This window comes from Volvox carteri (genome assembly GCF_000143455.1).
Source record: "Volvox carteri f. nagariensis unplaced genomic scaffold VOLCAscaffold_77, whole genome shotgun sequence".
Taxonomy (NCBI): Eukaryota; Viridiplantae; Chlorophyta; class Chlorophyceae; order Chlamydomonadales; family Volvocaceae; genus Volvox; species Volvox carteri.
This window is the reverse complement of record NW_003307620.1, coordinates 456,084-481,728: the sequence shown is the minus strand read 5'-3', so window position 1 is coordinate 481,728 and position 25,645 is coordinate 456,084. Positions and strand designations below refer to the sequence as shown.

Sequence of the window (25,645 nt, the reverse complement as noted above, 5' to 3'; positions counted from 1 at the left end):
GAATGATGGCGGCGTCTGGACGAGACAGCAGCGGGTCCTTGTCTGGCATCCCCATCGCTTATTCGTCAGCTGCTGCAGGTTCTCCTCAAATGACTTGTCCGATCCCAGCCCATGGTGCACTTCCACCAGTAGGAGGTTGATAGCATTGAGAGCACGGGATGCTCTAAAGCCAATTGGAGACTCTGTGTGCGCTACCAGAGACTCCAGCCTCATTTTCGTGGGCGACTCCATGTTTAGGGTTAGTACATCCAGAATGGGTCGTGCTCCCACTAACACTGTCAGCTTCTGTGGGAGGTACCAGCAGGTGGTGCCGGTGTTCTGTGGAAGGCAGGATGAGAAACGATACAAAGGGAATTAATGTTGAGAGTCCCATGATTCCTGGCAGAAGGTTCACCTAAAGCTTTCCGCCACCTGCAGCAATGCCGGTTCACCCGCTTTGCATGATGCAACCCCACTTCTGCATCCCCACACCCCAGTGTGTACCTTATGGCTTGACCACCTTCCAGAGATCCGCGGTGATGGTCCCGAGTGGCCTCTCCGGCATGATGCTCAGGAGCATCCCCGCCAACAGCAGAAAAAGGTAAAGCCGCAGCTCATTGATGTCCTCCTTCAGCACCTTGATGTCCTCCTTAGTTGCAAGGCACGTGCACGTGTGCCGTCGGGAATTCCAGCCGATTTTAGATTAACTTTGTTCGTGTTTGCACGGGGGCACGTCGGGAATTCCAGCCGAGATTAACTTTGTTCATGTTTCCAGCACAGGCGCCGCGGCATCTGGTGGCGATGCCTTGAGCGTGATGCCCTTCTGATGCTATGGCCGTTCATGAGCGATGAGGACACAGTGGGGAGTTGCTATGCCACAAATCAGGGTAGCAGGGTAGCAGGGCTTCATAGTCTTTGCTGTAGGCGTAAGAAGGCCCTATGGCATAAAACGAGGGGTAACCCCCCCTTAAGCATAACCCAGGGGTTAGGGGTAGGGGTAGGGGTAAGTGGTTACCCATGTGGCTATGTACGAAGGGAGGTGGGTAACCTAACCCCGGGAGGTGGGTAACCTAACCCCGGGGTAGGGGTAACCCCTTACCAAGGGGTAACAAAGGGGTAGGGGTAACCCCTTACCAAGGGGTAACAAAGGGGTAGGGGTAACCCCTTACCAAGGGGTAACAAAGGGGTAGGGGTAATATTGTACTGAGGGGTAACAGACAGGGTAACCCGTGTTTACAAGTGTTCCTTGTCCGTATGCCGGGCCAGTTATCACAAACCAAAATTACATGGGCTTAGTGTAAGACACTGCAATTATGGCCACCAGTGCTTACCGGGGCTGGGCATTGGACGCAAAGCAAAGCACCTGCTACGTATACAAGTATACAAAGCGGCTGAGCAGGATGTGAGCTCCGTGTCCACTTCTTGGCAAACGCTGCAGAGCCCTGGAGAACTGCTCTCTCTCGTTTGCCAAGAAGTGGACACGGAGCTCACATCCTGCCGCTTTGTATATATGTATACGTAGCAGGTACTTTGCTTTGCGTCCAATGCCCAGCCCCGGTAAGCACTGGTGGCCATAATTGATTTGTCTTACACTAAGCCCATGTAATTTTGGTTTGTGAGACGTGTACATGTTAGACTTCAAGTCTACCGCGTCGGGGCCATGGTGAATGACCGTGACCGTGCCTTTTCAGCATAGATTTTTCCTATACATATTAAAGGGTGTTACCCAGATTTATTGCAAGGATTGCTGAGGTTTGGGCAGCCACCTCGTCAATTGCCACCAACTTCGGCTACGAGCAGAATCCAGGGCACCGTCGTGCTCAGCTAAATATTAGAATGATATGGCCATGTTTGCTTTGCCCAGCAGGCAAAGTTTCAGCGTTTGTGGATCTGGCTAACGGCTTCGTACGCTAAGCCGACGCGGGCGGCCCCAACGGGCTTGCCTGTCATGGTTTTCAATTATTTGTGGCCTACCCATGATCAACCTAATGGTAGGTTGTTAGTATACAATTAGAGCAAACAGCCAAATCAAACGTTCTCAGTAAGCAGATCAACCTTCTACTTGAAAATACTCCTAGCTGTCGATCGTCGCTATGGCAGCAGTAGTTCCACGTCCGAAGACGGATGAACTTATAGCAGCACTCCGAAGAGGTGAAACGGCTCTAGAGCAGATAGCACGCCGGCTGGAGGAAGAAGCAGAGGGGCGCTTTTACAAGTCGGGCGAGGTACCGACCACCGGAAAGCCTTTTATTGCTTGCCTTAGCAACAACCTGCATCTATGCATAATTGCTCTTTAGGTGAACCCCGTCCAGCTGGTCAAGCGGATTCGCAAGTTGGCTGGGTAGGTTCGCGGAAATGTCCATCCTTGCGATCGCTCATGCCGGTCTACGGGGTCTGTCTCGGTAATGCGCAGCGAGCTCCCCAAGCTGAAGGCTTCTTGCCAAGACCTGCTGACAGCAAAGCAGGTGCGCATGTAATCCTGAGCTATACCACGACTGGGACCACGCTTCTCCACCCTTTACCATGCAGGCGCTCGTCGATGCAGCCCTGCGGCAGCTCGCCGCCAACTACACCCTGCTTAAACAGGTCTGCGATGCGGCTGGCGCCGAGAGGCTAAATGACGAAGAGTTCAACTCCTTCAACGAGAGCGTGGGCGAATGGAAACTCAAGTTGCACCAGCACAACTCCGCTGCGGGTGCGTATGTTGCGCCATATGTCTAACCTCGGAGAAGGGAGGTTGCGGGGTGCCTGTACATGTGAGCCAATGTGCATAATGCGATCCCCTTGAGTAAAGGCCGCAGATTGGCTCATAGTCCTTATGCCATCGTCCGTTCGGGCTGCCCGTGTTCCGTGACATACAGGCAAGTCGCTGTCACAACAGGACATCAACAATGCATTAGCCCGCAACGCCATGGAAGCCCAGTTTTAGACGACAACTTGCAGGACGGTGCTAGACTGGTGAAGTCAACTCGAGGTTTGGGGGCCGTGTGCACCGCTGCTCCAGTAAGCCAATACTTCACTGTGCACAGGGGCGTGCCGTACGGATATTGGTCTCAGATCCTAGCGTGATAGGAACTGATGCGTATGAAAGCAGGGGGATTGGTTGGCTACCTGGCTACCTTTCCTTCGAGCAAGGTACCGGGATGCAGGAGGAAGACCCTTAGAGGCCGCAGTTTGCAAGGATGTTTTAATTAAGCAATTCGGTATAGCATGTGACGAGATCCTGGGCTTAGGGTCAGGATCACATAGCGGGTTGGTAAAGTACGGGCTTCCGTTGCTAATTAACTGACTGAAGCATTCACTTTGAAAGGCCTTCGGGTCTCTTGACATTGGCAGAAGGTCGGCAATCCAGATGCGTTTTGCAGTTTGGCTTTCCCATCGGTTGCATTATTGTAAGATGCTGCACTGGTGACTTTGCCGCCATTAGGTCTTGGCAGTGTGTTGACTACAGGTTAGGACAGGTTTTTATTCTTGTGGGATTTGATGACTTCCTTACGAAAGCTGAACCGGATGTATCAATGCCCGCTGGCTTCGGAACAACGACTTGACGCGATGAACCGTTCCGGGGGTTGTTCGATCAGTAACTCTGTACGGACCAGGTCAAAAAATGAAGTCGTTGTCAAGCTTTTGTAATATATAAAAAATGAGGAAGGCCAGCGCCGGCGGCGAACCTGCAGTACGGTTGGCTGGAAACGACATTTCGGGAGACGACGACGATGAGGTTGCGGGCGCAGCGGGATCGCCTGAGCGACCGACTTACCGGCAGCTCCGAGCATCATGTAATCGTCCAACTGTGCTATGCCACTTCCCGCGTCACATTCCAAGCATATCGGCCAATGAAGTGCATCATCGCACAACAGCCGTTACGGCAATGCTGGATGTTTCCCCTCACGCGTTCGTCAGTAAGCTGCACCAGCAAACATATTTCCGTGCTTGCCACGCCGCCTGGCGCATCTCCCGCTCCCACCCCGCGCACACCGGGCAGCTCAAGCAGCACATGAAGCAGTTCACCTGCCAGCATCATGGCAACGTGGGGCTCGCATTAAGCGGTGAACATAGTGACGGCCACTCAGGTCAGGCCGCTGGAGTACGACATCGCGTTGGCCGGACGGCCGCCTCCGCTGGATTACTCCCGCGCTGCGGGGGAGGCGGTGCGGCAGCAGCACCAGGGGCCGCAGCCGCAGCTGGCGGGGAGCGGTCTCCCATCCGGGGCCGGCAAGTCCGAGACGATTCCGCCATGGCGACCCTTCAGCAGCTCCACGCTTGGAAGTGCCTGCAGGGCACGGCGGTGCAACTCGCAAAGCTTTGTCAGAAAAGGCAGCAGTGGCAACAGGAAGAAGAAGAACTAGAAGCCATGATGCTGGAGGAAGCCGTAGTCAGCGGCGGTAGTCAACGGCAGCGGCGGCGAGGACGGCGACAGCAGCGGCAACGGCAGCTGGAGGCTGACATTCTGGCTGTCGAGGAAAACTGTCAGAACCAAATCTTGGCATGCCTGAGCGACATCGATGCGCGACTGGTGGCAGGGGAGCTCCTGGCGGCGGCGGCGGCGACGCGGGGCCAGGGTAGCGGCGGCAGCAGCGGCGGCGTCGCCAGAGACCCACGGGACACTCTTCTGGGGCCTGACGTACTGGTACGTTGTGCGCATGTACGCAAGTATGAATGTACGGTCACGCAAGACATTGCGATCATGAGTATTATTCGGAACGAGTTTCTCCTTCCTCCCTAACGCAAAACCCTGTAACATCATAACCCTAGAACGTTGTTTCTTGATCGGTCTACACGCAGGCGGCCGCATTGCCCTCGGACCCGTCGGGTCTAGTGGGTCGGGCGATGCTGGTCCTCTTCGTCGTAATGGCCGCCGCAAACTTCTACGACGGCGACAACGAGTCCGCAAAGGAACTTGCAGAAAAACTGCGCAATGACGGCGCCGCGCTCACTGACGCCATCCTGTCGTACCACGGCATACCACCGCTGTCGTACCCGGATCTCCTCGAACTCGCGAAAGTGCTTGTGGACCTCAAGGTGGGTTTCGTGTGTTCACAGCTGTTCAGAAGTTGTACAAGTATGTACAACTGGAGGGTTGAGGCCTCTGATGGGATGGATGGATGGATGGATGGATGGATGGTATCCGAATTGGGGCTCCCGGTTGTTCTCTTCGTTGCCTTTCAGGAGCGACAGCTGTCCGGCAGCCTGCCCCTGGGGCCCTTCCCGGAGTGCTGCGTGAGTCTGGCACTGATGTGCCGCCTCGTACGGGCTGTACGACAGGTGGTGGAGGATGTGGTCTTAGCCAGCGATGCGGCTTTCTCCCTTGCTATGAATAGGGCTAAAGGCTTGGAGGGGGGAGGAATGGCGGAGACGGCGGCAGCGGAGGGCAATGGAGCTGCCGCCGCGGCTACAGCCCCGGCCGTTGTCACTGGCTTCGGAGCCGCTGCAGCTGGTACCGCTGCATGTCCTCAGGGTATCGCCAACGGGACAAGGGCTGCAGCTGGCCCTCCATCCCCTCCCTTCGACTCTGACCCACGGGTCACAGCCAAGTTCCAACTCCACCTGAACGAGTTGCGCAGGGCCTCTTTTGGTAAACTTTTCTATGACGCCATGACGATGCACCTGACGGCGCTGGACACCATGTCGTCACGTGCACGGCGGACTGCCGCCGCCGCCGCCGCCGCCACCGCGTGGTTCCCCCCAGAGTACAAGCGAATCGTGCAGAATCTTCTGGAGGATCTAAGGACTCGCGTGGAGTCTGTCGCAGCGGCGTGTACGGCAACGGAGAAGGATGTGTGGGAAAGGAGGGATGCGAAACAGCAACACCTGCAGGAAAAAGCTTCACGGCAGCAGCAGCAGGACAAGGCGCCGTCGCGGCGACAGCGACTGCAAGAGCAGCAGCAGCTGCAGCAGAGCCAGTTAAAGGAGCGGGGAGAGGGGGAGGGGGTAACCCGGGGGCAAAACGGGAGGTGTCGAGAGGGCGAAGAGGCGCCGGCGGGTGCGGGTGCCGCCACCACGGCTGCAGCACCTCTAGATGCTGAAGTACCAGAATGTGCCCCCCGCGATGGGGGGCCCTCCGATGGGGGGCCTCCCTCGGCAATGCAGACGACAGATGCACCGACCGACAAGCAGCATGCGGTGGAGGTGGCGGCGACGGCGGCGGGGGGCGGTCGAGGAAAGCGGCACGTATCTGTTCAGTCCAGCAGCGGTCACTGGTCCTTCTGGGTGCTGGATGAGGAGTACGACATTGAAGAAGTATTGGAGGTGGCTCAGCTGCGAGTGAACGAGCAGCTGCACGACATCGTCCCATGGGACAGTGCTAAAGTGCCGTATGAGCCCGGGATGTACGACATATCCCCCTCGTCCGCAACAGCAGGAGGAGCCGCAGTGGTGGCGGTGGGTCCGTTGGAGGTCGCGGAGGCGCCGCTGTGTGCGCCGCGAAGGGCGGCAGCCGCCACCGCTACGGCCACCGCGGGCCCATTGCCAGTGCCGCCAGCGGCTGTGGCTGCGGGGGTTGGGGTTGGGGGTGGCGGTAACCCGGACCCGTGGAGTATGCGCTGCACCCTCGCCAGGCCGCTGCTGGAGGCGTGCTTGGATGGGGTGAGACGAGGGGGTGGGGCGCACATGCACCTACATACATACATACATACATACATACATACATACATACATACATACATACATACATACATCTGCGAGCACGTGCGTGTGTCTAGGAGGTTGCAAGTGCGTGGTCTGTGTAAGGACATGACGAGGAGTCCACCTTGTTGCAGCTACAACCCCGTGGGTGGGGGGGAAAGGGGGAGGGGGAGGCCTGGGACAGTGCGAAAGGGGGGAGGCCTGAAGGCAGAGGCTCATGTCACGAGTAACCCCCGTCGGTCGTGTGTGTGTATGTGTGCCCCCTTGCGCCGCGACCTCCCCTCTCTCGCCCCCCATCCCTTCCCCCGCTCTCCAGCACTGCACCAGCGTGAGGGCGCTGGGTGCCTCCGCCCTGCAGCTGACCCTGGGCATCACCGCGGCCGCCAACTCCCTGATGGGAGCGCACACGGAGATGGTGCGGGCGGTGGCGGGCTGCAGGGGGCCCCGTCGGGGGGGGACGGCGGAGGGGGCGGTGGAGGAGCTGCTGGGGACGGAAGGCAGGCGGCTCAGCGGGGCGCCCATGCTGGCGCTGACGGTACTGGCACAGCCGCCACCGCCCCCGGCTCGACTGCCCGTCGTGGCACCTGGCGGAGATGAGGTGGGTTTGTGGGGGATGGGAGGGGGGTAAGGATACAACATTCGGTTGTAGTACGAGTATGAGCCTAAACCTCTTCTTTCCGCAGCTGCAGCTGCTGCAGATCAATTGGCCCAACCCGCATGAAACACTCACACCGCTCGTTCCAATACCTTGCCGTGTCGTACGGTATCGTGCTGTGTCCGGTGCTTGTCGCTTTGACCACCACCGCCACTACCTTGCGCATGCACCTGATGCCAGGCGCCAGCCGCGCCTTCATCCCTGGCGATGCCGTACAGCGTGTCGCTCGTCCGGTTCGTACCAGTTGGCGACAACGTCATCTCTCGGGTCGCCCAAGCCATGAAATCGGGACGACCGATCATGTATGTATGTATGTATGTGCGTGTGTATGTATGTGTGTGTGCGTATACGTCTCTTTGGGAATGGCTGGTGTCCCTGGAGTACTTTTAGAAGGGGGAGGGAAAGGTGGGTTGATAGGGCGTGTGAGCCGTTGGGTCGGAGCCGGAGGAGGAACGAGTGGCCATCCCACCAGGACGAGGTGTCATTGATAGTTGGGGGGTCTGTGGCCCTGTTGGCCGCGGGGTGGGGGGGTAGAGCGGCGCCTGGTGACAGGGTGTATGTGTTTGTGGGGTAAGGGGAAGCCGGGAAGGGGGGAGGCTAAGGGTTTGTTTGTTCCTTGTGGGGGGTTTCGTCAACGGCGTGTGTGTATGTGACTGTGGGGCGGTGTGTGGGTTTCCCACATCGCCTCCCCCTTTCTCCACCCTCACATCACATACATACGTGCGTACATACGTACATATACATATACATATATATACATACACATAGACATATACATATACATATATATACATATATATAGACAGACAGACAGACGAACATTACCTCTCCGGCCCCCCAAAACACACACACGGGTCAATCCATGAGCCGTGAGCAGTTGGGGCCCCCACTCGGGGTCCCACTCGGTTGCCGCTGCCGGGCGGGTGGAGCTGCTGCTGCACCTGCTGGAGGGTGCCCTGGGGTCGCAGCAAGCGGCGGTGGTGGAGTGCCTGGATGGCCGGACGGCGCTGGAGGAGGTGGCGCAGGCCATCACCCAGGTGATAATAGGTGTACGGGTAACTGACCCTTGCCCAGGGATCTCGGATACGAAATACGAAAACGAAACGAAATAAACGAGAAAGTCTTTCGTTTGCCTTGAGCTAAACGATGCCGTACCAAACGAAAAACGCTAGCCTCCGAGCGTTTGGGTTGCCGATTGACCATGGCGCATCTAGTTGACTCCGCGGCCGCCATTCCTTGTTGCTTTGATTGAAACTGTCCTCAAGTTACATACTGGTGCTCATAAGCGTTTATCTTCTAACTGAAAGTGTTGGGGCTTTATCTTTTGAGGCCAATGTACATAGATGGTGACCTCCTGCCGGATGGCATTGCTGGGCCCTGGCTCCCCCATTAAGCAATGGTCCAATCACTGCTCCTAATAAAGGAAACAATAAGGAATACGTAGTTGTGCATTGTAGTAAAGCAGTTATTACATTTTATCGTAGTTTTCGTACCCTCGTTTACACCCTCGTTTGGGCACGTTTCATACGAAAATCTGTTCGTTTACGTTTCTGTGCGTTTGTCCGACAAAAAACGTGTCAAGGAGCCCTGCTCTTGCCCTTTTTCACCCCCTTTTTCTAGCCGTACATTAACTTGATATGTGTATGTGTGTGTGCGTGCAAGACCAATCCGTTCGTGTTGTTCGTCGTCACCCCTCCCCCCGGGGGCTTCCCCCTTCCATTACCCTCGCCCTCTCCCCTCCTTCCCCCACCCCCACCCCCCGGTTCGTGTCGAAAGGCCCTCCGGCGGCGGAGGAGGAGGGGAGACCAGCCGGGGAACCTGCTGCTGGTCCCAGCGATAGCCGACTGCCGGCAAAAGCACGCGGCCTGCCAAGCTGCCGTACGGGTTCGTGACAGCTACATCCACTGGAGCCGCCCCCGAACCGACAACGCCACCACCACAACCACCACCACTACCACCACTACCGCCGCCGCCGCTGATGCCCCAGCCACGTGTACTTCTGTGCCGCCTTCTTCTTCTCCTTCGTCGTCGTCGTCCCCCTCTTCTTCGGCACCGCGCCCCTACCCGCGCATGTCCCTGCTCCCCGGCTGGTTCGCGACCCGGCGTGTGCGTATGAACCTTGAGCTGTGTCGCATGATGTCGGTGTTGGCGGGGCAGGAGGAGCTGCTGGCTAAAGGGGTGCCCTGGAGGGGCCTGCAGACGAGGGAGGGGGGCGGGGAGGGAAGGGGAGGGGCGGAGGGTGGTGGTTACAGAGATGGTGATCGGCAGCAACACTTCGTTTTGCCCGGGGGGGAGATGTTGTTCACCCGCAGCACACCACTACGGCTGGTGGTGCTGGCGGCGGGGGCGGCGGGGGGCTCTGAAGGCTTCTGAGCGGGGGGGATTAGGGGGAAGGGGGGGTTTTAAATGATGGAGTTGACGGGGCCAGACGCAGACGTGGCAAACACTTCCGTTCCAACGTGCCACCCTAGTAGGTAGTTGGGCATCACGGAGTAGTTCTTGAAACGGGAATTCATGTTGATGTTGTGCGGGATCAGGACCCCAACCAATCCAATTCCAACATTTTGGGGCCCCATCCCGGGGGGGGGAAATTCGACACCCATCCTTTCATGGGATGGTTCATGGGATGGTGGCAGCGGCGGCCGGGTAGTGGGCTGTGGCTGGGGGGAGGGGGACTAGTGAGGCCGTCTGGTGGAGCTGCTGCGGCTGCCGAGGTGCAGTGCCGTGCTGCGAGGGCGCCGCGGGGCTCTGGGGGGTGTGAAGGGCGCGCACGACTTGGACGGCTGCCCCCAACTTGATGGCTATATCCTTTGCCTGGGCGGGGGCCCCGCACACACGCACACCGGGGGCACTGCGTGTGTTTACATATGAATGCATCGAAGGGGGAAAGGGAGGGAGATCGCAGGCCTCTTAAACGGGAAGAGCCACGGGCTGCGGTACAGAGCTGACTTGTCGACTCAAGAGGGGGGAAAGTATTGCACTGGATCTGGATCTGTCTGATTGGCCCGAACTGGGCTCATGACATGGTACGACATGACGTGGTGGGGTTTCTCAGTGCGCGGGTGTGTGTGAAGAGGGGGGGGGGCTGCACCCACTGGGCGGCGAAACCCGTCTTGATCGATGATGACCTTTCAGAGGCTTTGGTTGCTTCAATGTGACTGATGAACGCCACTGGCGCCTGTTGTGTTTGACAGACGTACATACGTACATACACATGTACATACATACATTCAAATAATCGTATGTCCTGCATTTTGCTTCTCTTCCCTCCCGTCCCCTATGGCAACCCAGGTATGGCAACATTCACTTGTCAAAAGCAAGGACAGTAAAAACAGTCAGGATAAGGACAGAAATCGCAGTAACTGCTACTGCTTACGTTATATTTGTAATGAACACGCAGAGAAGGCGCGGGCGGAGGGGGAGGTGGGGGTAAGCCTGGAAACGTCGTCATGATGAAAAAGTTATCATCCTCAACCACACACACCAACACACAACCCAACACAGCTGCGTCCCTCGACCCTTTCCATTTGGGAGCCCAGAGGTATCTAGGTATATAACATACATATATAAAGCTAAATATAAAATAAAAATAGCACTCTGCAAGGGCCGAACTGATCAACGCGGTGGTGGTGCTGCTGCTGTCGATGATAACGGTCATCTCTGCTCCACCCAACGCCCGGGGGAACAACCCCAGAAGCGGAATCAGATGGTGCTGTTGAAACAGCCCCACAGGATGGCGGACAGAAATAACAACACCTTCTTCTTCTTCTTCTTCTTCTCCTCCTGCCGCTCACACACAGCCCCTCACATCTCGGATTACTCGATGATGACGACGACGCACATTAAACACATGTACATACAAACAGACAAACCAACAGAAAGACAGGTAGACAGACAGGCCGACAAATGGCATAAGGCAGACCACGACCTACCTAGTACCGCCACCCATTGTGTGTTTTCTTTCGCGGCTTAGGTATTCATCCAGGGACATTACCCCCCGAAGCATACACACATACATACATAGAAACCCTAAGTACCTAAAGTGCAGGTAAACCGAATTAATATCCACCAAATGCATCAACATGGCCGTTAGCAGCTCTTCTCTCTTCCCCCCTTGGTACGGAGGGGCTGGAGGGCAATGTCCCGTCCTCCCTGACGGGGAAGATCGGAGAGCTCCGACGCGAGGCAGTTGACCTACGGAAACTCGCTGTACAATCATCCGTACATCCGTCTGTACGGCACGCTTTAGGTACGATGAGATCAGCGTCGTCGCTGATGCTCACGACAGGGCCATCGTCATGATCGCCGTTGAGGCGCCTCACGCCGGCGCCACCCGGGCCGTCGTACCTGCCGTACTCGCTGCCGCTGATGCCTGTGTCTCTGCCTCCCCAGTGAGGTGATGCAGCCACAGCTCCAACACCTAATACATACACATCATAATACACACACGGGTTCAGGGAGTTTGCTAACTTGACATGACGTCACGTGACGCGAATCGGCGGCAACAGGAGCCCCCTTTCCCGAGGGCCGCGAAGGAATCCCACTCACCCACACCCAGGGCCCCCTTCCCATCACCACCACCACCACCCCTTCAACCACCAACCTCCCTTCCCACAACCCTCCCTCGCAATAACCACATTGAAGCCCCGTCCCCCCCCCTTTCCCTCACTCACCTCCGGCGAGCCGTACCAGGGCCCCAGGAAGGGCAGCTTCTCCCCCAACGGCGAGTGGAAGACCCCCTCCAAGTCCACGGATAAGGCCCCCTCCAGGTGGGCGGAGGGCTGAGGCACGATGCCGTCACCCCACACCTCCGCCTCACCACACACCTGGCAGGGGGGCCAGAGGGGGAGGGGCCAGAGGGGGACTCCGCTGGCTCATCACAGCGCTCCCCTCACCCTCCCCCCGACTCTCCAATCCCCGGGAGTTGTTTAGTGGGGGTTTGGGGGGCCGGGGGGGAGAGATAAGCCTCCGCGGACTGGGTATCAATTGGCTTGTTCCCCGCATCCGGCCCCATTAGTCCCCCTGTCCCCCTGTTGTACGCACATGGCACAGAGTAACCCCCGCACACATGCACATACATACATACATACATACATACATACATACACACGCACCTGTTCATACCCCAACCCGGCGAATTTGGCGAGCCAGGACGAGGGTCCGTTACCGTTAGCGGTTGGGGGGTTGGACGTGTGCGTGGCCGCCTTTCCGGTGAGCGGTACGCCGTGTACGAACTTGCCACAAATGGTGACGTATTGAATCTGCAACCCGATTCAAATGAAATTAGTTTGTGTTAACTCCCATGGCGGTTGGGGTGGTTTAGTACACGGTGCATAACGAGAGCAGTAAATGTACGGCAATGTCGTGAAGCCTTCAAAGCGGCAACCCTGTCATATCGGCGGTTGAAAGGGAGCAGTTGGTGGTTGTGGTTGTGGTGGTTTTCAGCCCGGTCGACATTTCGCAGCGGATCCCTCCCTGGCTTCGAATCCAAACCCATCCGCCCCCGTCTCACCCCACCCCACCCCACACAGTACACCCGCCCTTCTTAACCTCCGGCCCCCCAATCCCCCACCTCACACACGTAATTACATACATACATACAAACACACACTCACCGAGCTATGGAAGGCTCCTGGGCTCATATCGTTGCACGCCGTAAGTATGCCCCGGGTTTGGTCCACCCCCTTCGCCCCCCGAGGAGGGGGGAGGTGGGGGGAGCCCAGGGACACGAAACGGTCGACACCCTCGGTGCCCCAGTCGTACAAATACACACGGCCCAGCCAGCCACCAGCCTGACGTGCGGGGGGGGGGGCGGGGAGTGAGCCAAAAGGGTGTGTGGCAAGGGGTGTATACGGCGGGTGAGGGCGGGGATGTGCGGGGGGGGGGAGGGCGGGCGGAAACGGCAAGAAGCGATATCTACGTATGTACGTATGTAGGTTTAAAAGGGAAAGCAACATGAAAAGACCTGCTGCATGATCAAAACGCAAAAGTGACGCGCAGTATTTATGTGTGTATGTGTGTACGCCCCGTCGCCTCCGTCGCCCACGTCTGCCGTACCGAGTGAGTCAGCATGGTGATGGGCGCCTCCGCCGCCTCCACCCTCCGCTTCAGGCGCTGCATGGCCGCATCCACCTTGTCCAGGTACCTGCCGGGGGGGGGGAGGGGGAGAGGGGTGTCTGTCCGCTTGTCCCCCGTTTTTCCATCCCGGCAAGTACGGCATTTGTATACCTACATTACCCCACTCTTTCCATGAGGTCTGGAATCACTTTTGCGCACATACATACATACATACACACGCGTAGGCAGCTGATGCTTTGTTTTGCTCATTTTGTCGCTCTATTCGCCTCTCCCCCCCGACCAGTTCCCCCTCTCCCCCCCGACCAGTTCCCCCTCTCCCCCCCGACCAGTTCCCCCTCTCCCCCCCGACCAGTTCCCCCTCTCCCCCCCGACCAGTTCCCCCTCTCCCCCCCGACCAGTTCCCCCTCTCCCCCCCGACCAGTTCCCCCTCTCCCCCCCGACCAGTTCCCCCTCTCCCCCCCGACCAGTTCCCCCTCTCCCCCCCGACCAGTTCCCCCTCTCCCCCCCAACCCACCAGTTGACGGCGGGTCGGGGTTTCAGACAGCCCTTCCACCAGTCGGGATCAGCCAATGCGGCGGCGTTCCGAGACCAGTCGGGGCGAGTGACCTGAGTGTGTGTATGTATGTATGTGGGAGAGGGGACGGAGAGAGGGGGCAAGGGGGGGATGCTCGTGTGCCTTCGGGAGATGGTATCAGAGCACCAGACTCCCGAGGAGAGCCCAAGAGGGAAGACAAACAGACAAATAGACAGAAAAGGCCGCGGATGGGATTTTTGGGATCCCACCCAGCCCACAATGTAACCAACAACACATACATACATACATACAGGCCATACAGGCCATACACACATACATACATACATACATACATACATACATACTGGCCATACACACATACATACATAAATACATAGTGGCCATTTTAAGTCATCCTGGCCAGCACACCTGCGCCACCTCCACCGCCATTCCTCGCGCCTCCAGTTGTACGGCAAGGGGGCCGTAGTCCGCCGCGTTGTTGCCCAGGCCGGGGAGGATGAGCACCCCCCGGTGAGTGGGCGGGGGTGGGGGTGTGCGCGGGGAGGAGGGGGACGTGGAGGGGGAGGCGGAGCTGCAGGGGAGGGGGAAAGTGGCAGAGCAGATGGCGGGGCACACATAGATAAGCGTGGGGAAATGGTAGTGCGGGTGTTGAAGTTATTGATGCAGCAGGCGTATACGTGCGCAATGTGCCGGAAGGGGGAATCCGGCTACGGATGTGCGCCTACGAGAGCTGAGGGAAGGGGGTGGAATGAGAGTGCGGCATCTTTGTAAAGATTGTGAGGATAAAAGAATTTGAATTAATTCGTGAAGTTGTGGTTTGAGGGTGTCTAAGGAGGGCGCGCGCTTGCTTTGCTAAGCACATATCGACAAAAAGCGAAAGAGAGGTATGTAAGATATAGCGCTCCTATCTTACTAAGCTTATATGTTCATGTTGCTCTGGAAGTTACCTCTGCAAGAATTCCGCTGATGCGCCAGCAACTGCACGTGTGGTTCCTGCGGTCATCGCGTCGATGGTCGCACCGGGACACAGCGCCAGGCCAGGGGAGAATAGGTAAGACATTCAGGCCATATGAAAAACTAGTTATGTACAAGGTATTTCAAAAAGAGTAAAAAGTCCTAGAGCCTGGCTTCTTGTAACGCACCTCGTCGCTGGGATCGCACTCGGGCCACAGAGAACGCCGGGTTCGCGTGAACCTGCATTTTTCCAGTCCTGGACTGAGTTGATGTGAACTACAGCGTGCGAGTTGCATTCTTGTGGGCTCTATTGATGTAGTACGGAGCAAGTCAAATCGTACGAACAACCTGCTCATCGAATCCATATGCCAAAACTGGAAAGTGGGCTGTTGCAAAAACGAGGACAAGCCGCAACGGGTTTTTTTCACGGGGTGCTTAAAACGTCAAAAGGTTACATCAAGCGCCTCTATGAAATTGCCGAGTTCTTGCGCGCTTCTCTTTGTGTTCAGCAAACGCCAGGCAGGGATTTGCGCTAAAGCCGCGGTACGTAGCTGCATGACCCTAACCGCTACGATCAAGGCAACATTTACCGAAGGCAGATAAAGCATATGCCTGCTAGCTATCAACACTAAAACACCGCGGTTTGCGGACTGGTTACCCCGACGGACGGGTAAGCTCCCCGCTCAAAAAACTTGGTAGAAACTTCTGATCGTAAGGTACTTCAATCCGTGATCAGAGCACTCGCACCAGAAGCCCCAAATTCTTTTCACACGGCCAGATGCCAAGTGGGTTGGGCAGCTGGTAATAGATGGAGAAAGGACGAAACGGACAAAGGAAGGCGAATGGAGATGACAGGACTCGAAACGCTCAAGAGAGGACACACTCACGCGCAGTAACCCCATTCTAACCCCCGTAACATTCCACACCCAACCTGGCTGGGGGCTATCCACGCCGCCGCCCGCTGAGACAGGGTTTGCTGTAGATGCTGTTACGAGTACAGGCGAGTGCGCGATGATGAAAGTGGAATGGAAAGTGGAATTCGATCCCGCCGGTGTTGGAAACAGCTTGCGGCCGGCGGATGAATCCCCCCACCAATGATGCAGCCACGCCGGCCCGAGGGTATATATCAGATATACGAGCCGGTCGACCGGGGGAAGGGCCGCAGGAGCAGCCGTCCGACATCATCTGAAGACATGATATTGACAGGTAGAGGTGGTGTGCAGGCGATTAGGCAAGTGCCAGATTCCGCGAATACAGCTAGTGGTAGGTAGACAGACAGGTAGATTAATATCAGCGGGTGCAACATATGTCCTGATTAGGATACTAAGTCAGTCTTAACTAGGCCAACTCCGCCCTCCCCCTGCCCCGGCCCAGCAACCCCAGATATGCTAATCATATGGGAGGTAAGGGGGAGGTAGGGGGGCCCACAGTGGGCTAATCAAGTGCGGCGTTAGCAAGGTTGGCTCACGGGCAACAACAATGGTGATATGGTACTGTTAAAACGTTGCGTACTACCGGCTTGCTTGAGGATGAATCTGCTGGATGAGTGAGGAAGGTTGGGTTGATACGCAGTTTGCCACATGGGGGAGGATGCTGATTAGGAAACACTCGTGACCATTTTTATTTGTTTACTTCTGTCGCTGTTTTCTCACCTCCTGCTGCAGCCGCTGCGGGGCTTTGCTAGCGCAATTCAAACCAACAACTCTTTTTACTCTTTCCACCACACCACAACAATTCTCTACCTCACGACCTCACAGCGATTCGCGCCGCCCCCAATCGGCCGCCTGCCCTAGGGGAGAGCGACCCCCAACCAGACCTCCTAATAGGCCGCGGATATTAAGAGGCGGAGGGAGGACACACACACACACACGGCGGAGGGAGGAGCAGATGACCGGAAGTGAACGGACCGCCCTCCCTTTCCCCTGACAGGGAATGTGGCGAATGTCAAATCAGGAAGAAACGATTTGTCATATGGCTGTTGCGTTTACGTCATGAAATGGCAGGAGTGGCAAAGCTCCGGTTACATCGCGTTCCCAAGCCACAGTTTGAGAATAGTGCTCAAGGTATGTTTGCTGAAATAACAAGGGAGCAATTGTTCGGTTTCTCGGCCGAGGTAGGATTGCAGTCGAGCAACCCTGCCGTTCAGTTTTCTCAGTTTACCCAATTCAGTGGAGTTTTCATTAAAACATTTTTGGGTGTGGTTATGGGTTTAAAAAATCGGAGATTTGGTGTCTTCCATCTCAGCGCCCTCGGTGGTGTTGCCGTATCAGGCCATGGACTGAAACGGCCAAACGTTTCCTTTGTAACGGGGTGGCGTGAACAAGCGCGCGTAGTCATGATCGCTGGTCGAGCTTTCAGAGGAAGGGAGCAAACTGATTGTCAGACAGGGTAAACTGTTTTAAGTCCCCCAAACAAAAACAAAGGGCAAGGCAGCGGGGAGCTTGGCCAGGACGTGAAGCGCCCACAGGTGGACTCCCACACCCCATGCATGACTAGTTGAAGCTTGTCGCAAGTGATCATGTGCTCCCTAGACGCTGAGGGATCGCCTTCCATTATCCTGCTGAGTTATACCTCTTTTCGCACAATGCAAGTGCTAAGAGGGCCTTTCCATTGGCTGGTCGTAAATTTTCGTAATTTTTCCTTAGGGCCGGCCGGGTCCGCCGCACCTCCTTTCTTGGGATGTCATGCACCAATTGATAGTACATATGTAAAGGAATGTGTGTTTGTAGCTTTTGCAGCGCGAAGGGCCCCGTGCGAGAAGTTGCCGGACGGCCAGTGATCGGGCTGATCTGATAGATGTGATAGACTGCGTTTCTGAAACAGTTTCCGATTTTCGACCTTCCCGCGAAACCTTTCGAAACCTCCGGTAACTATCGGAGTCCTCGAAGTGCTGCAAATATGCTATGTCGATGAATGGCAAACGTCGTAAATGGGCCTTGCGTGCCAAGGCGCATGCTTGGATACCCTCAGACAGCTCTCAGGTCTCGCGATCACCCGACTGTCACCTACCCAAAGGTCGTACAGGCCTGAATTTGTATCCTTTGTGACCTATATGTCTTTTGCTTGCAAGAGTTGCAAATTCTATTCATGGGAAAAGGCTACAGAGGTGTAGGGAAGTGTCTCGACATCTGAGGGTTTGCTGATTGGACTGTTCTGGGATAAGTGATCATCTATTGACAGAGGCAGCCCTGAGCATCTTACATGAAGCTTCTTGGTTCATAGAAAAAAAGCTGGGAGATCATGTCTTGGGTAGGGACATGTCGAGGGCAGGGACAGTACTTGCAGGAGACGCCCCATGTCTTTGACTTGGTATTTTAGTCCCTCTTAATGAAGTGAACCCAAACGGTGTGGTCCTTGGGCCTCCTTCCCTTCTTTTTGACTCAGTCAGAGCCATCAACTGAGGTGCCTGGTTCTCCGCTAACACTGAAATTATTTTTGACATTATAAGCATAAAGATAAACTATTGCATAGTTTTGCTTCAAGACCATGCGGACGCTTTGAAAACAGATTCCGCGTACGGCGCTGGTAACTAGTTTCGGTGTTCCTGGACCTCTTTGCCGAAAACATGGAAATAGGGGGGTCCTTGTGAAGCAGCTGCCCGCGTTTCTAAAGCACGTATGGTGTTGGATTGTAAGGTGCCCAAGTACGTTTGCGAGGAAGAGAATGTGGCCAGGCTGGAGAGGAAAGTGCAGTGGCATATTGGAATGTGAGATTAGCGTAAGCGAGTTACAGGGCGTTTTATTGCACGGGCGAATTTACGTGCAAATCTTCCACCGTAGCATCAGTCCTCAGTTCATTTCTTGGAACGAACATCAGCATAGGTGCAAGCCCTCTCGCTTGGAGGGATATGCAAACAAACATCCTGATAGGGGTAAACTCGCACGCTACCGAGCATTCAACCGAGCACATGCATGCCTAGTTGAATGGTGAGATGCGACCCCCCCTTCATTTCGTGCTCGGCAAGCCTGCCACCGCGTACCGGATATGTTGGCGATGTTACAGAACGCTGCACCTTGGTTTCTGTGCGCATTGCGTACGTTGCTCGACCCCGCCGACCAAAACTACACGTGCCCAACTGAAGACATTCCCGGTGGTTGTGCAGCAGCTCTTGAGGCTGTTGCTGGCTGAAATCCATCCTGAGCTGTTGCAACACGGCTAACGCGGGCACGTCCCTATGCACAGCAAATAGCTGTTCCAAGCCAACAGCGGCGTCCATGTCACCGACAAGGCTCTAAACGTCTTATCTGTTCTTATGTTTAATTAAGTTTATGTATGTTATACTTTGCGCAACTTTGTAATTTGACTTTACTCTGAAAAAGGTGCTGTATACGTTGCACTACCGAATCCGCGCCCGTTTGCTTGCGCAAACTGCCGCTTCGCCAAACGCTTCCTCTTCCCGCGGTCGTTTCAAGCGCCCAGTCTTGCAAGCTACGTTGTTTGCTTTCTGTGATTTCAATTACTGCAAAGCAGCCACGCAATAGTCCAGCCTGCATGCCGCGTGCGCCTGTGGCCAACATGCCCACCTGCGCAACGCGCTGTCGCACCGCGGCCTTTCTTCTAAGAAAATTTATATACACTTGTACACGCGCATTTTGCGAATCGCACGCGCGCATCCGCGCGTTAAAATTCGGGACTGTCTTTGGGCCATTTTGTACGGTCTGTTTATTCGGCAGAGTACGACGGCTCACATTTCTGCGAGGGGCTGCTTAAACAGGTTTCGCACAGTTTCCGTTTCTCAGAGTTTCCGTTTCGGCCCGAGCACTGCGGACGGGCAATCGAAAGAGAAATTTCCGTAACTTTTCCCATAAGTTATTCCATTCATAGACATAACAAATTGCAGCATTTCGAGGTTTCCGTCAGTTACCGGATGTTTCGCGAGGTTATGCAGGAAGGTCAAAAATCGGAAACTGTTTTGCAATCTAGGTTTCGGCCCGAGCCCTGTCCATATCCCTCGCTGGGAAATCCTTAGCTAGGACATGCTCCCGACCATGTATAAAATGTTCGACCTCGCATATACTCTTTGCAGTGATGTCAGCTTAATAGGCGTATATTTGGTGCGTTGACCAGTGCAGTCCACGGTGCTAGGAGAGACAGACGCCTGCTACACAAACCGGCGAGTGCCATATCCTCGTCAATGTCCTTCCAAGGAACTCCCACTGAGTACCTTGGAGCTCATAACAATGACGAGGCTCTCTTGAGACAGCATCGCGTGCAGCACGGCCATGTGAACCTCGAGTTGCGTCAATATCCCGCTTTCCCGGACTATCACCACGAGTTGCACCATTCGCAAATGTCGTATGGATGCCTATTAACCAGATCGCGTTCCAGGACAACTCTGCGCGTTTGCCGACGGTGCCCGGTCAGTGGAGCCCGGCCCTTAGTCCTGACCTGGCAACGGTATAATACAGTACTACATAGAATATGATACACGTCAGCTAAGAGTTGAACGCGCTCTGACGGATGTCCAGGACGTGCGTTCTTTAGGGGCTAATCCAGGGAACAGCTGCACTGATAAATGTTGGGCTTCTCTTGAATGGATGGTAAGCATATGTTCATAACCAGAATTAGAAGAATCATGTCAATGTGCCTCTTGTCTGTCGTAATTAAAAGATAATGAATTGCAGCTGCCAGCATGGCCACACACTGCATTAAAAACTACATAGTGACACCACGAACGTGCATTGAAGGGCCTGAAATTTGCTTTCCAATTACTTGTAGCCACCTCCCGTACAGCCCAACCCAGCTTAGGTGGAATGGTGACCGCTTCGTTGCTCAGTGCTATGAAATCATGAAGCCGGAGGAGTTTTGGGGTGGTTGCTTCCCTCAGCACCGAAAACTTATGTTTGAGCTGGAGATGAGAGACACCGGTATTGCAGTCCTCGGAAGCAAGGTTATATAAGACCGATCAGCAGGAAGAATAATAGCAGCACGGGGAAAGTCCTCATCAAAAAGAACGCAAAGCTCCCATCAGAAGTTAACGTGAATTGAGATGGGCGACGACGCAATTGAAGTGGATGCCGCCGCCAGGGAAGAGGAGCTCCTGGCCCTGGAAGCCATATTTGGTGAATCAGTCAACGTCTCCAGGGAGGAGTCCCTCGTTGAGGTGACCGCACCAACTCTTCCTCAACTCTGCTATTTAGTCTCGGTCCCATCATCCCTCGCGTCGACACCTACAGTACGTCCCCGCCATCCAACGTGCCCTCACGTCACCAGTCGCGCCAAGACAGCTATGACCTGTTCCTCCTGAGCTCTGATACACGACACGCCCATCACCCCAATAGCCACACCCGTCTACGTTGTTACTGCTACTGCTATCTCCATGGGGCTCCAGGATTTATTGGTGGCCGTCGGCCCCCCCGCGTGCTGCCCCCCTCCTTCGGGTTGGGTTTGACCCCTAGCTCCCCCCTCCTCCCCGGTGGGGGGAGGAATGGGTCGCGGTGTTCGTACACACACACCCTGCCCCCCGTCCCTCCCCGCGCCTTCAGAGTGATGTTACACCGGCACCCCCCTCCTCCGCCCGCACACACATATACGGTCCCCTGGTCGCTTCGGTTCAACCTTATGAAGTTATTACCTGGTGTACCACGACCAATATAATTTCCCCCCGCCCCCCAACACCCCACTGCGGCTCCCTGAAGATCACCCAGTAAAACACACACACACACTGTTTAGCACAATTCGCCCCCGATCATCCCTCCCCCTCCAATCGCCGCAGGTGTGTATTCCCCATCCCCAGGGCGGGAGCCAAGAGGTAGTGCTGCGCGCCTCCCTGCCGTACGACTACCCTAGCTTGTCCTGCCCCGTTGCCGTACTGTACGGTAATCACCTTTCCGATGACGTGTTGTCGTGGGCAGTCAAGCAGATGGAGGCGATGTTCACCCCCGGTGTGGTCCGTACAATAAGGGGGAGGGAGGGAGGGAGGGAGGGGGAAAGGGGGAGGGGGGGTACGTGCGAAAAGGGGTGAAGGGAAAGAGGGAGGGGTTGGGGGGAAGTCTGGCAAAGCCTGGCACCCGACACGAATCTGGGTAGTGGCGGAGGCGGGCCAATGGAGGTGCCTGGGTTTCGGGGCGTGACCGCTGCCAGAGAACCGGCTGAATAAAGTACGACACGTACAACAACTTTCGTACCATTTCCGTGCCCTGCGCCTATGCCCTGTGTCCTTGGCGCCCCCCTCCCCCCTCCCCCGGTAGGTGAGGTGGTGTTGTACAACTGGGTTGAGTGGCTGAGAGAACAACATGACATGTTGTGGGCCGTACCCTCTGTACGGCAGCAGGCACAGAAGCAGCAGGGGCAGGAGGGGGAAGGGGGTGGTGGGACTTCCCGGAGGGCGGCCCAGGTGGGTTGGGGGGGGGGGGAGCTGGAGGCCGTGTGTGTGTGTGTATGGGTAATGAGGTCATAGAATGGCTTATTTGTCGTTGGGGGGGCGAGGGGTTTAGTTTGCGTGTACGTCTAAAGCAAGGAGTCAAATGCCGACGTCTACAATATCGGCGGGGGGGAAGGGCGGGGAGACTGGGTACCCAATACCAGCCAGGGTCTCTTATCCTTATCCTACCGGTGTGTGTATGTATGTAGTGTGTGTGTGGAGCGGTGTGTGTATGTACGGGTGGCTTTGGAAAAGCAGAGGGGGAGGGGAAAGAATGACCAGTTAAAACCCGGCTGCCGCTTTGGTGGCTGGTTTTCATGAAATAAGACTTTTCTCTCCCGCGCAATCCCGCTCTGTTGTACAGGAAAGCCGGACACAAACCCGCCTTTGCGTTTTAGTACACGATGTGTCCGCCTCCCCGTCCCCTGCCCCCCTGCCAACCCTCCCAAATACACACATACATACATATACACGCACACACATACACACGCACATACACGGAGCCCCAGGAGGCGGTTCGGGAGGCCGAGGTGATGGAGCTGCTGGGGGCCCTTAGAGTCACCAGTGGAGTGCCGTACGTGGAGAAGAAATCTACCTTTCAGGTGGGTGGCGTACGGCGGTCGTACCCTAGGGTGGAGAGGGAGAGGGATGCGTGAGGGTGGTCCCCGGGTGAAGCGATGTAATGACTGCCACCCAACAATACATTGCCACTTGCCCCCCCACCTCACCTCACCTCACCGCACCGGGGGGGGATGAAAGTTGATTTCGCACCCACCCCCACTACAACCCCCACCCACAAAAGAAAAAGCGTAGAAAGTAGTACTGTAGGCCATTCGCTCGGCAAGACGTTGCCCACACACTCTACACGGCACCAGTCACATATATGCACACGTACATTTGTACGGCGCAGGCTCACGTGGCACCCGTGAGTAGCTTCGAGCAGGTGACGGCGGTTATGGACGCTCTGTTGTCTGTTAGCAAGATCCGAGCAGCCACACACAATATCATGGCGTACCGAATACACACAGTGGGCCCGGGAGGGGGAGCGGGCACCTTCCTGCAGGTAGGGGTTACGGGGGGGAAGGGGAGGGGGAAGGGGAGGTGAGGGGGGCACTGGGTTACTGCGCGACCAGCTGGGGGAAGGCGGGATCTGTCAGTGGCGGAATGGAGCAGTGGGGAGTGGGGATAGAGGCTGGAGCGGTGTGCGGAGGGTGTTATCTGTCTGTCTGTCTGTCTGTCTATCTGTCTGTCTATCTGTCTGTCAGGAAGTCGGAATATACCTGTATGCCTGTGTGCGAGTAAGTAGACCCGAGTGAACCCCCTTTACGAAGAAGGGCTAGAACCGCTGTGACGTGGATTATCGTACTGCAGGACTATGACGATGATGGGGAGGCCGCCGCGGGGGGGAGGCTGCTGCACCTCTTGCAGGTACGGACGTACACGCGCGCGCGTGCGTATGTGTGTGTGTGTGTGTTTTGGACTTGACCCTAAGCCCCCTGGGGTGAGGGGTGGGGTGGAGGTGGGGTGAGAGCCCACGTGGCGGCGATTGGGTATTGGTGGGGAGGTGCCCTGTTGGGGGGGAGGTGCCCTGTTGGGGGGGGGCGGAGTGGGGATCAGGAACAGCGGGTGCCCTGTTGCTGCGGTACGTACGGAAAATGAGCAGACGTGTGGTGGCCTTGGGCTGTGTGGTTTGTGTGTGTGTGTGTGGTGGTGGTGGCGGTGGTGTGGAATGTGTTTGTGGGGGGATGAATAAACAATCCTAACCGGGAGCAATGTGGGGAGGAGGGGGAGCCTAGGGGAAAGTCGGGGCGTGTGAGGGTATGGATGCATGTATGTATGTATGGATGCACCACGGGCAATCCGACCCCATTTGCGCGTATGGTTCTTCCCCCCCCACACGCACAGATACGTACACATGCACACATACATACGCGCACACCGCAAAACATGAAACCAGCGACAACAACCCTAGTCCGCATAGCCACAAACCCAAGCTCTCCCCCCCTCTTTCCCCCCCGGGCTCAGGCTGCTGATGTCCGCAATGTGGTGGTGGTGGTATCCCGCTGGTTCGGCGGCGTGCTGCTGGGCCCGGCCCGGTTCACCGCCATCAACAACACGGCCCGGGAGTTGCTGGAAACAACAGGGCTGCTAGGGGGAGGAGGGGGCGGGGGGAAAGGGGGGTGTAAAGGGGCCAGGGATACCGGGCGAGGCTAGTACGGAAGTACGGACAAAGGGAGGAAGGGAGGAAGCGGGTTATTGCTGTTATGGCGGTTGTCGTTGTGGCTTTGGGGGAGGCGGGCGGGTCCGGATGTGTGTGTGTATGATCAGGGGCATTGATAACGCCACCACACAGGCCCTCCCCGCAACGTGGGTGTTCGCAATTGCAGCAGTGCGGAGTGCCTCTCCCCCCCCAATGGCATACTCCAGGCCGGTTCCGGCCCGGTTCCGACCTAACGGGTCCAGTTAACGAGATGGGTAACCGGTCGGTAGGATTACCGAGCGAACCGTTATCCGTTAACCGTCCCCAGTAATCGGTAACCGATGTCGGTAACCTGGCATGAGGAAAAATGCATTTCTGATTGCAACCAGTTTCTTTGTGACAATGCCCATTGTCACAAGGTTCATGCCCACGTGTCACACCCCGACAAGCTTAGGAGGTTAAGGCAATGTGAATGCCGGGTGACAGGGGTGACAGTCTTGTGCAGGCACATTTGGAGACTAGTTTACACTGAGATTGGGGTGATGTTGGATTAGAATACTTGCAGTTCATGAAATTGAGGAAATGTGTTGCATAGGCATATCCAAACGTTTCAGAGGGACGTTGTTTCGCCCGTAACAAACTTGTTACGGGCGAAACAAACTGGATTTCCACAGTCCCACCACTCAAAGAGCTCCCCACACCATCGCAAAGTCCCTTTTTTATTACAGACACATGTAACGAGTTGTCATAGCTTGAGATTGTCGATATATGACTGCTGGATTGTGACCAGGCCATCTCCTTACATGCCTTGCTGCACCAGCATGAGCAGTGATCCCTTCTGTTCAAAATTTTCAGGCAACATCGCAATGAGGCAAAACATTGTGCCGAATCTGCCGTACAAAGAGTGTTCAAAGCTTCACGCTACTAACGGACGAATACATAAGCATTCATTTACCTTGAAAGAATAAAGGAATTCTATAGCTTCATACAAATTCGCCTATCAGCAACTCTCCCTGGTCGTTCAAAAGTTGCTTGACGATTCTACCATCTCCATACTATGAAGGAGCGCTTCATTTCTTCATTTTATCGGAACCTTAACGTATCCTTCCAACACAATGTCCATGGACAACGGTAATGAGGTCGGCGCCTACGAGTTTGACCGGAACGCCCTGGACAACATCGCCCGTCGGCGACAAGATCGCCCACGCAAGAAATACAGCCAGCATCGTCCAGTGGATGAGTTTGGAGTACATAAGT

At 55.9% G+C, this 25,645-nt stretch overlaps 3 protein-coding genes across 3 annotated transcripts; 2 read left to right on the top strand and 1 right to left on the bottom strand.

The window, feature by feature from the left end:
- Positions 1-2,002: 2,002 nt before the first annotated feature.
- On the top strand, positions 2,003-8,370 carry VOLCADRAFT_121653 (uncharacterized protein; the record flags this gene model as incomplete). The annotated part of the gene is made up of 9 exons (XM_002957669.1): positions 2,003-2,204; positions 2,277-2,320; positions 2,393-2,444; positions 2,566-2,674; positions 3,840-4,609; positions 4,765-5,001; positions 5,149-6,564; positions 6,920-7,201; positions 8,188-8,370. The coding sequence occupies exons 1-9, from the start codon at positions 2,073-2,075 to the stop codon at positions 8,368-8,370; spliced, it is 3,225 nt and encodes a 1,074-aa protein (XP_002957715.1). The 5' UTR covers positions 2,003-2,072.
- A 2,044-nt stretch (positions 8,371-10,414) lies between these two features.
- VOLCADRAFT_107781 (uncharacterized protein) lies at positions 10,415-15,081 on the bottom strand. The gene is made up of 9 exons (XM_002957639.1): positions 15,014-15,081; positions 14,819-14,864; positions 14,280-14,442; positions 13,851-13,942; positions 13,316-13,403; positions 12,874-13,050; positions 12,373-12,519; positions 11,932-12,084; positions 10,415-11,678 (listed from the first exon to the last, which is right to left on the bottom strand). The coding sequence occupies exons 1-9, from the start codon at positions 15,069-15,071 to the stop codon at positions 11,577-11,579; spliced, it is 1,026 nt and encodes a 341-aa protein (XP_002957685.1). The 5' UTR covers positions 15,072-15,081; the 3' UTR covers positions 10,415-11,576.
- Positions 15,082-20,814: 5,733 nt separating this feature from the next.
- Positions 20,815-24,402, top strand: VOLCADRAFT_119765 (uncharacterized protein; the record flags this gene model as incomplete). The annotated part of the gene is made up of 7 exons (XM_002957668.1): positions 20,815-20,928; positions 21,562-21,709; positions 22,016-22,161; positions 22,692-22,790; positions 23,099-23,251; positions 23,560-23,616; positions 24,214-24,402. 7 exons carry the CDS (start codon positions 20,815-20,817, stop codon positions 24,400-24,402), a joined length of 906 nt encoding a protein of 301 aa, XP_002957714.1.
- Positions 24,403-25,645: the final 1,243 nt, after the last annotated feature.

Bases quoted from the DNA above. Each gene is read 5' to 3' on its own strand.
- VOLCADRAFT_107781 (XM_002957639.1), bottom strand. From the start codon at position 15,071: ATGCAGGTTCACGCGAACCCGGCGTTCTCTGTGGCCCGAGTGCGATCC. The intron at 13,943-14,279 runs GTGTGCTGGCCA...ACACACACTCAG, and splicing joins TGGCGGTGGAGGTGGCGCAG to GTCACTCGCCCCGACTGGTC. The intron at 12,085-12,372 runs GTGCGTGTGTAT...CCCCCCTGCCAG, and splicing joins CCGGGTTGGGGTATGAACAG to GTGTGTGGTGAGGCGGAGGT.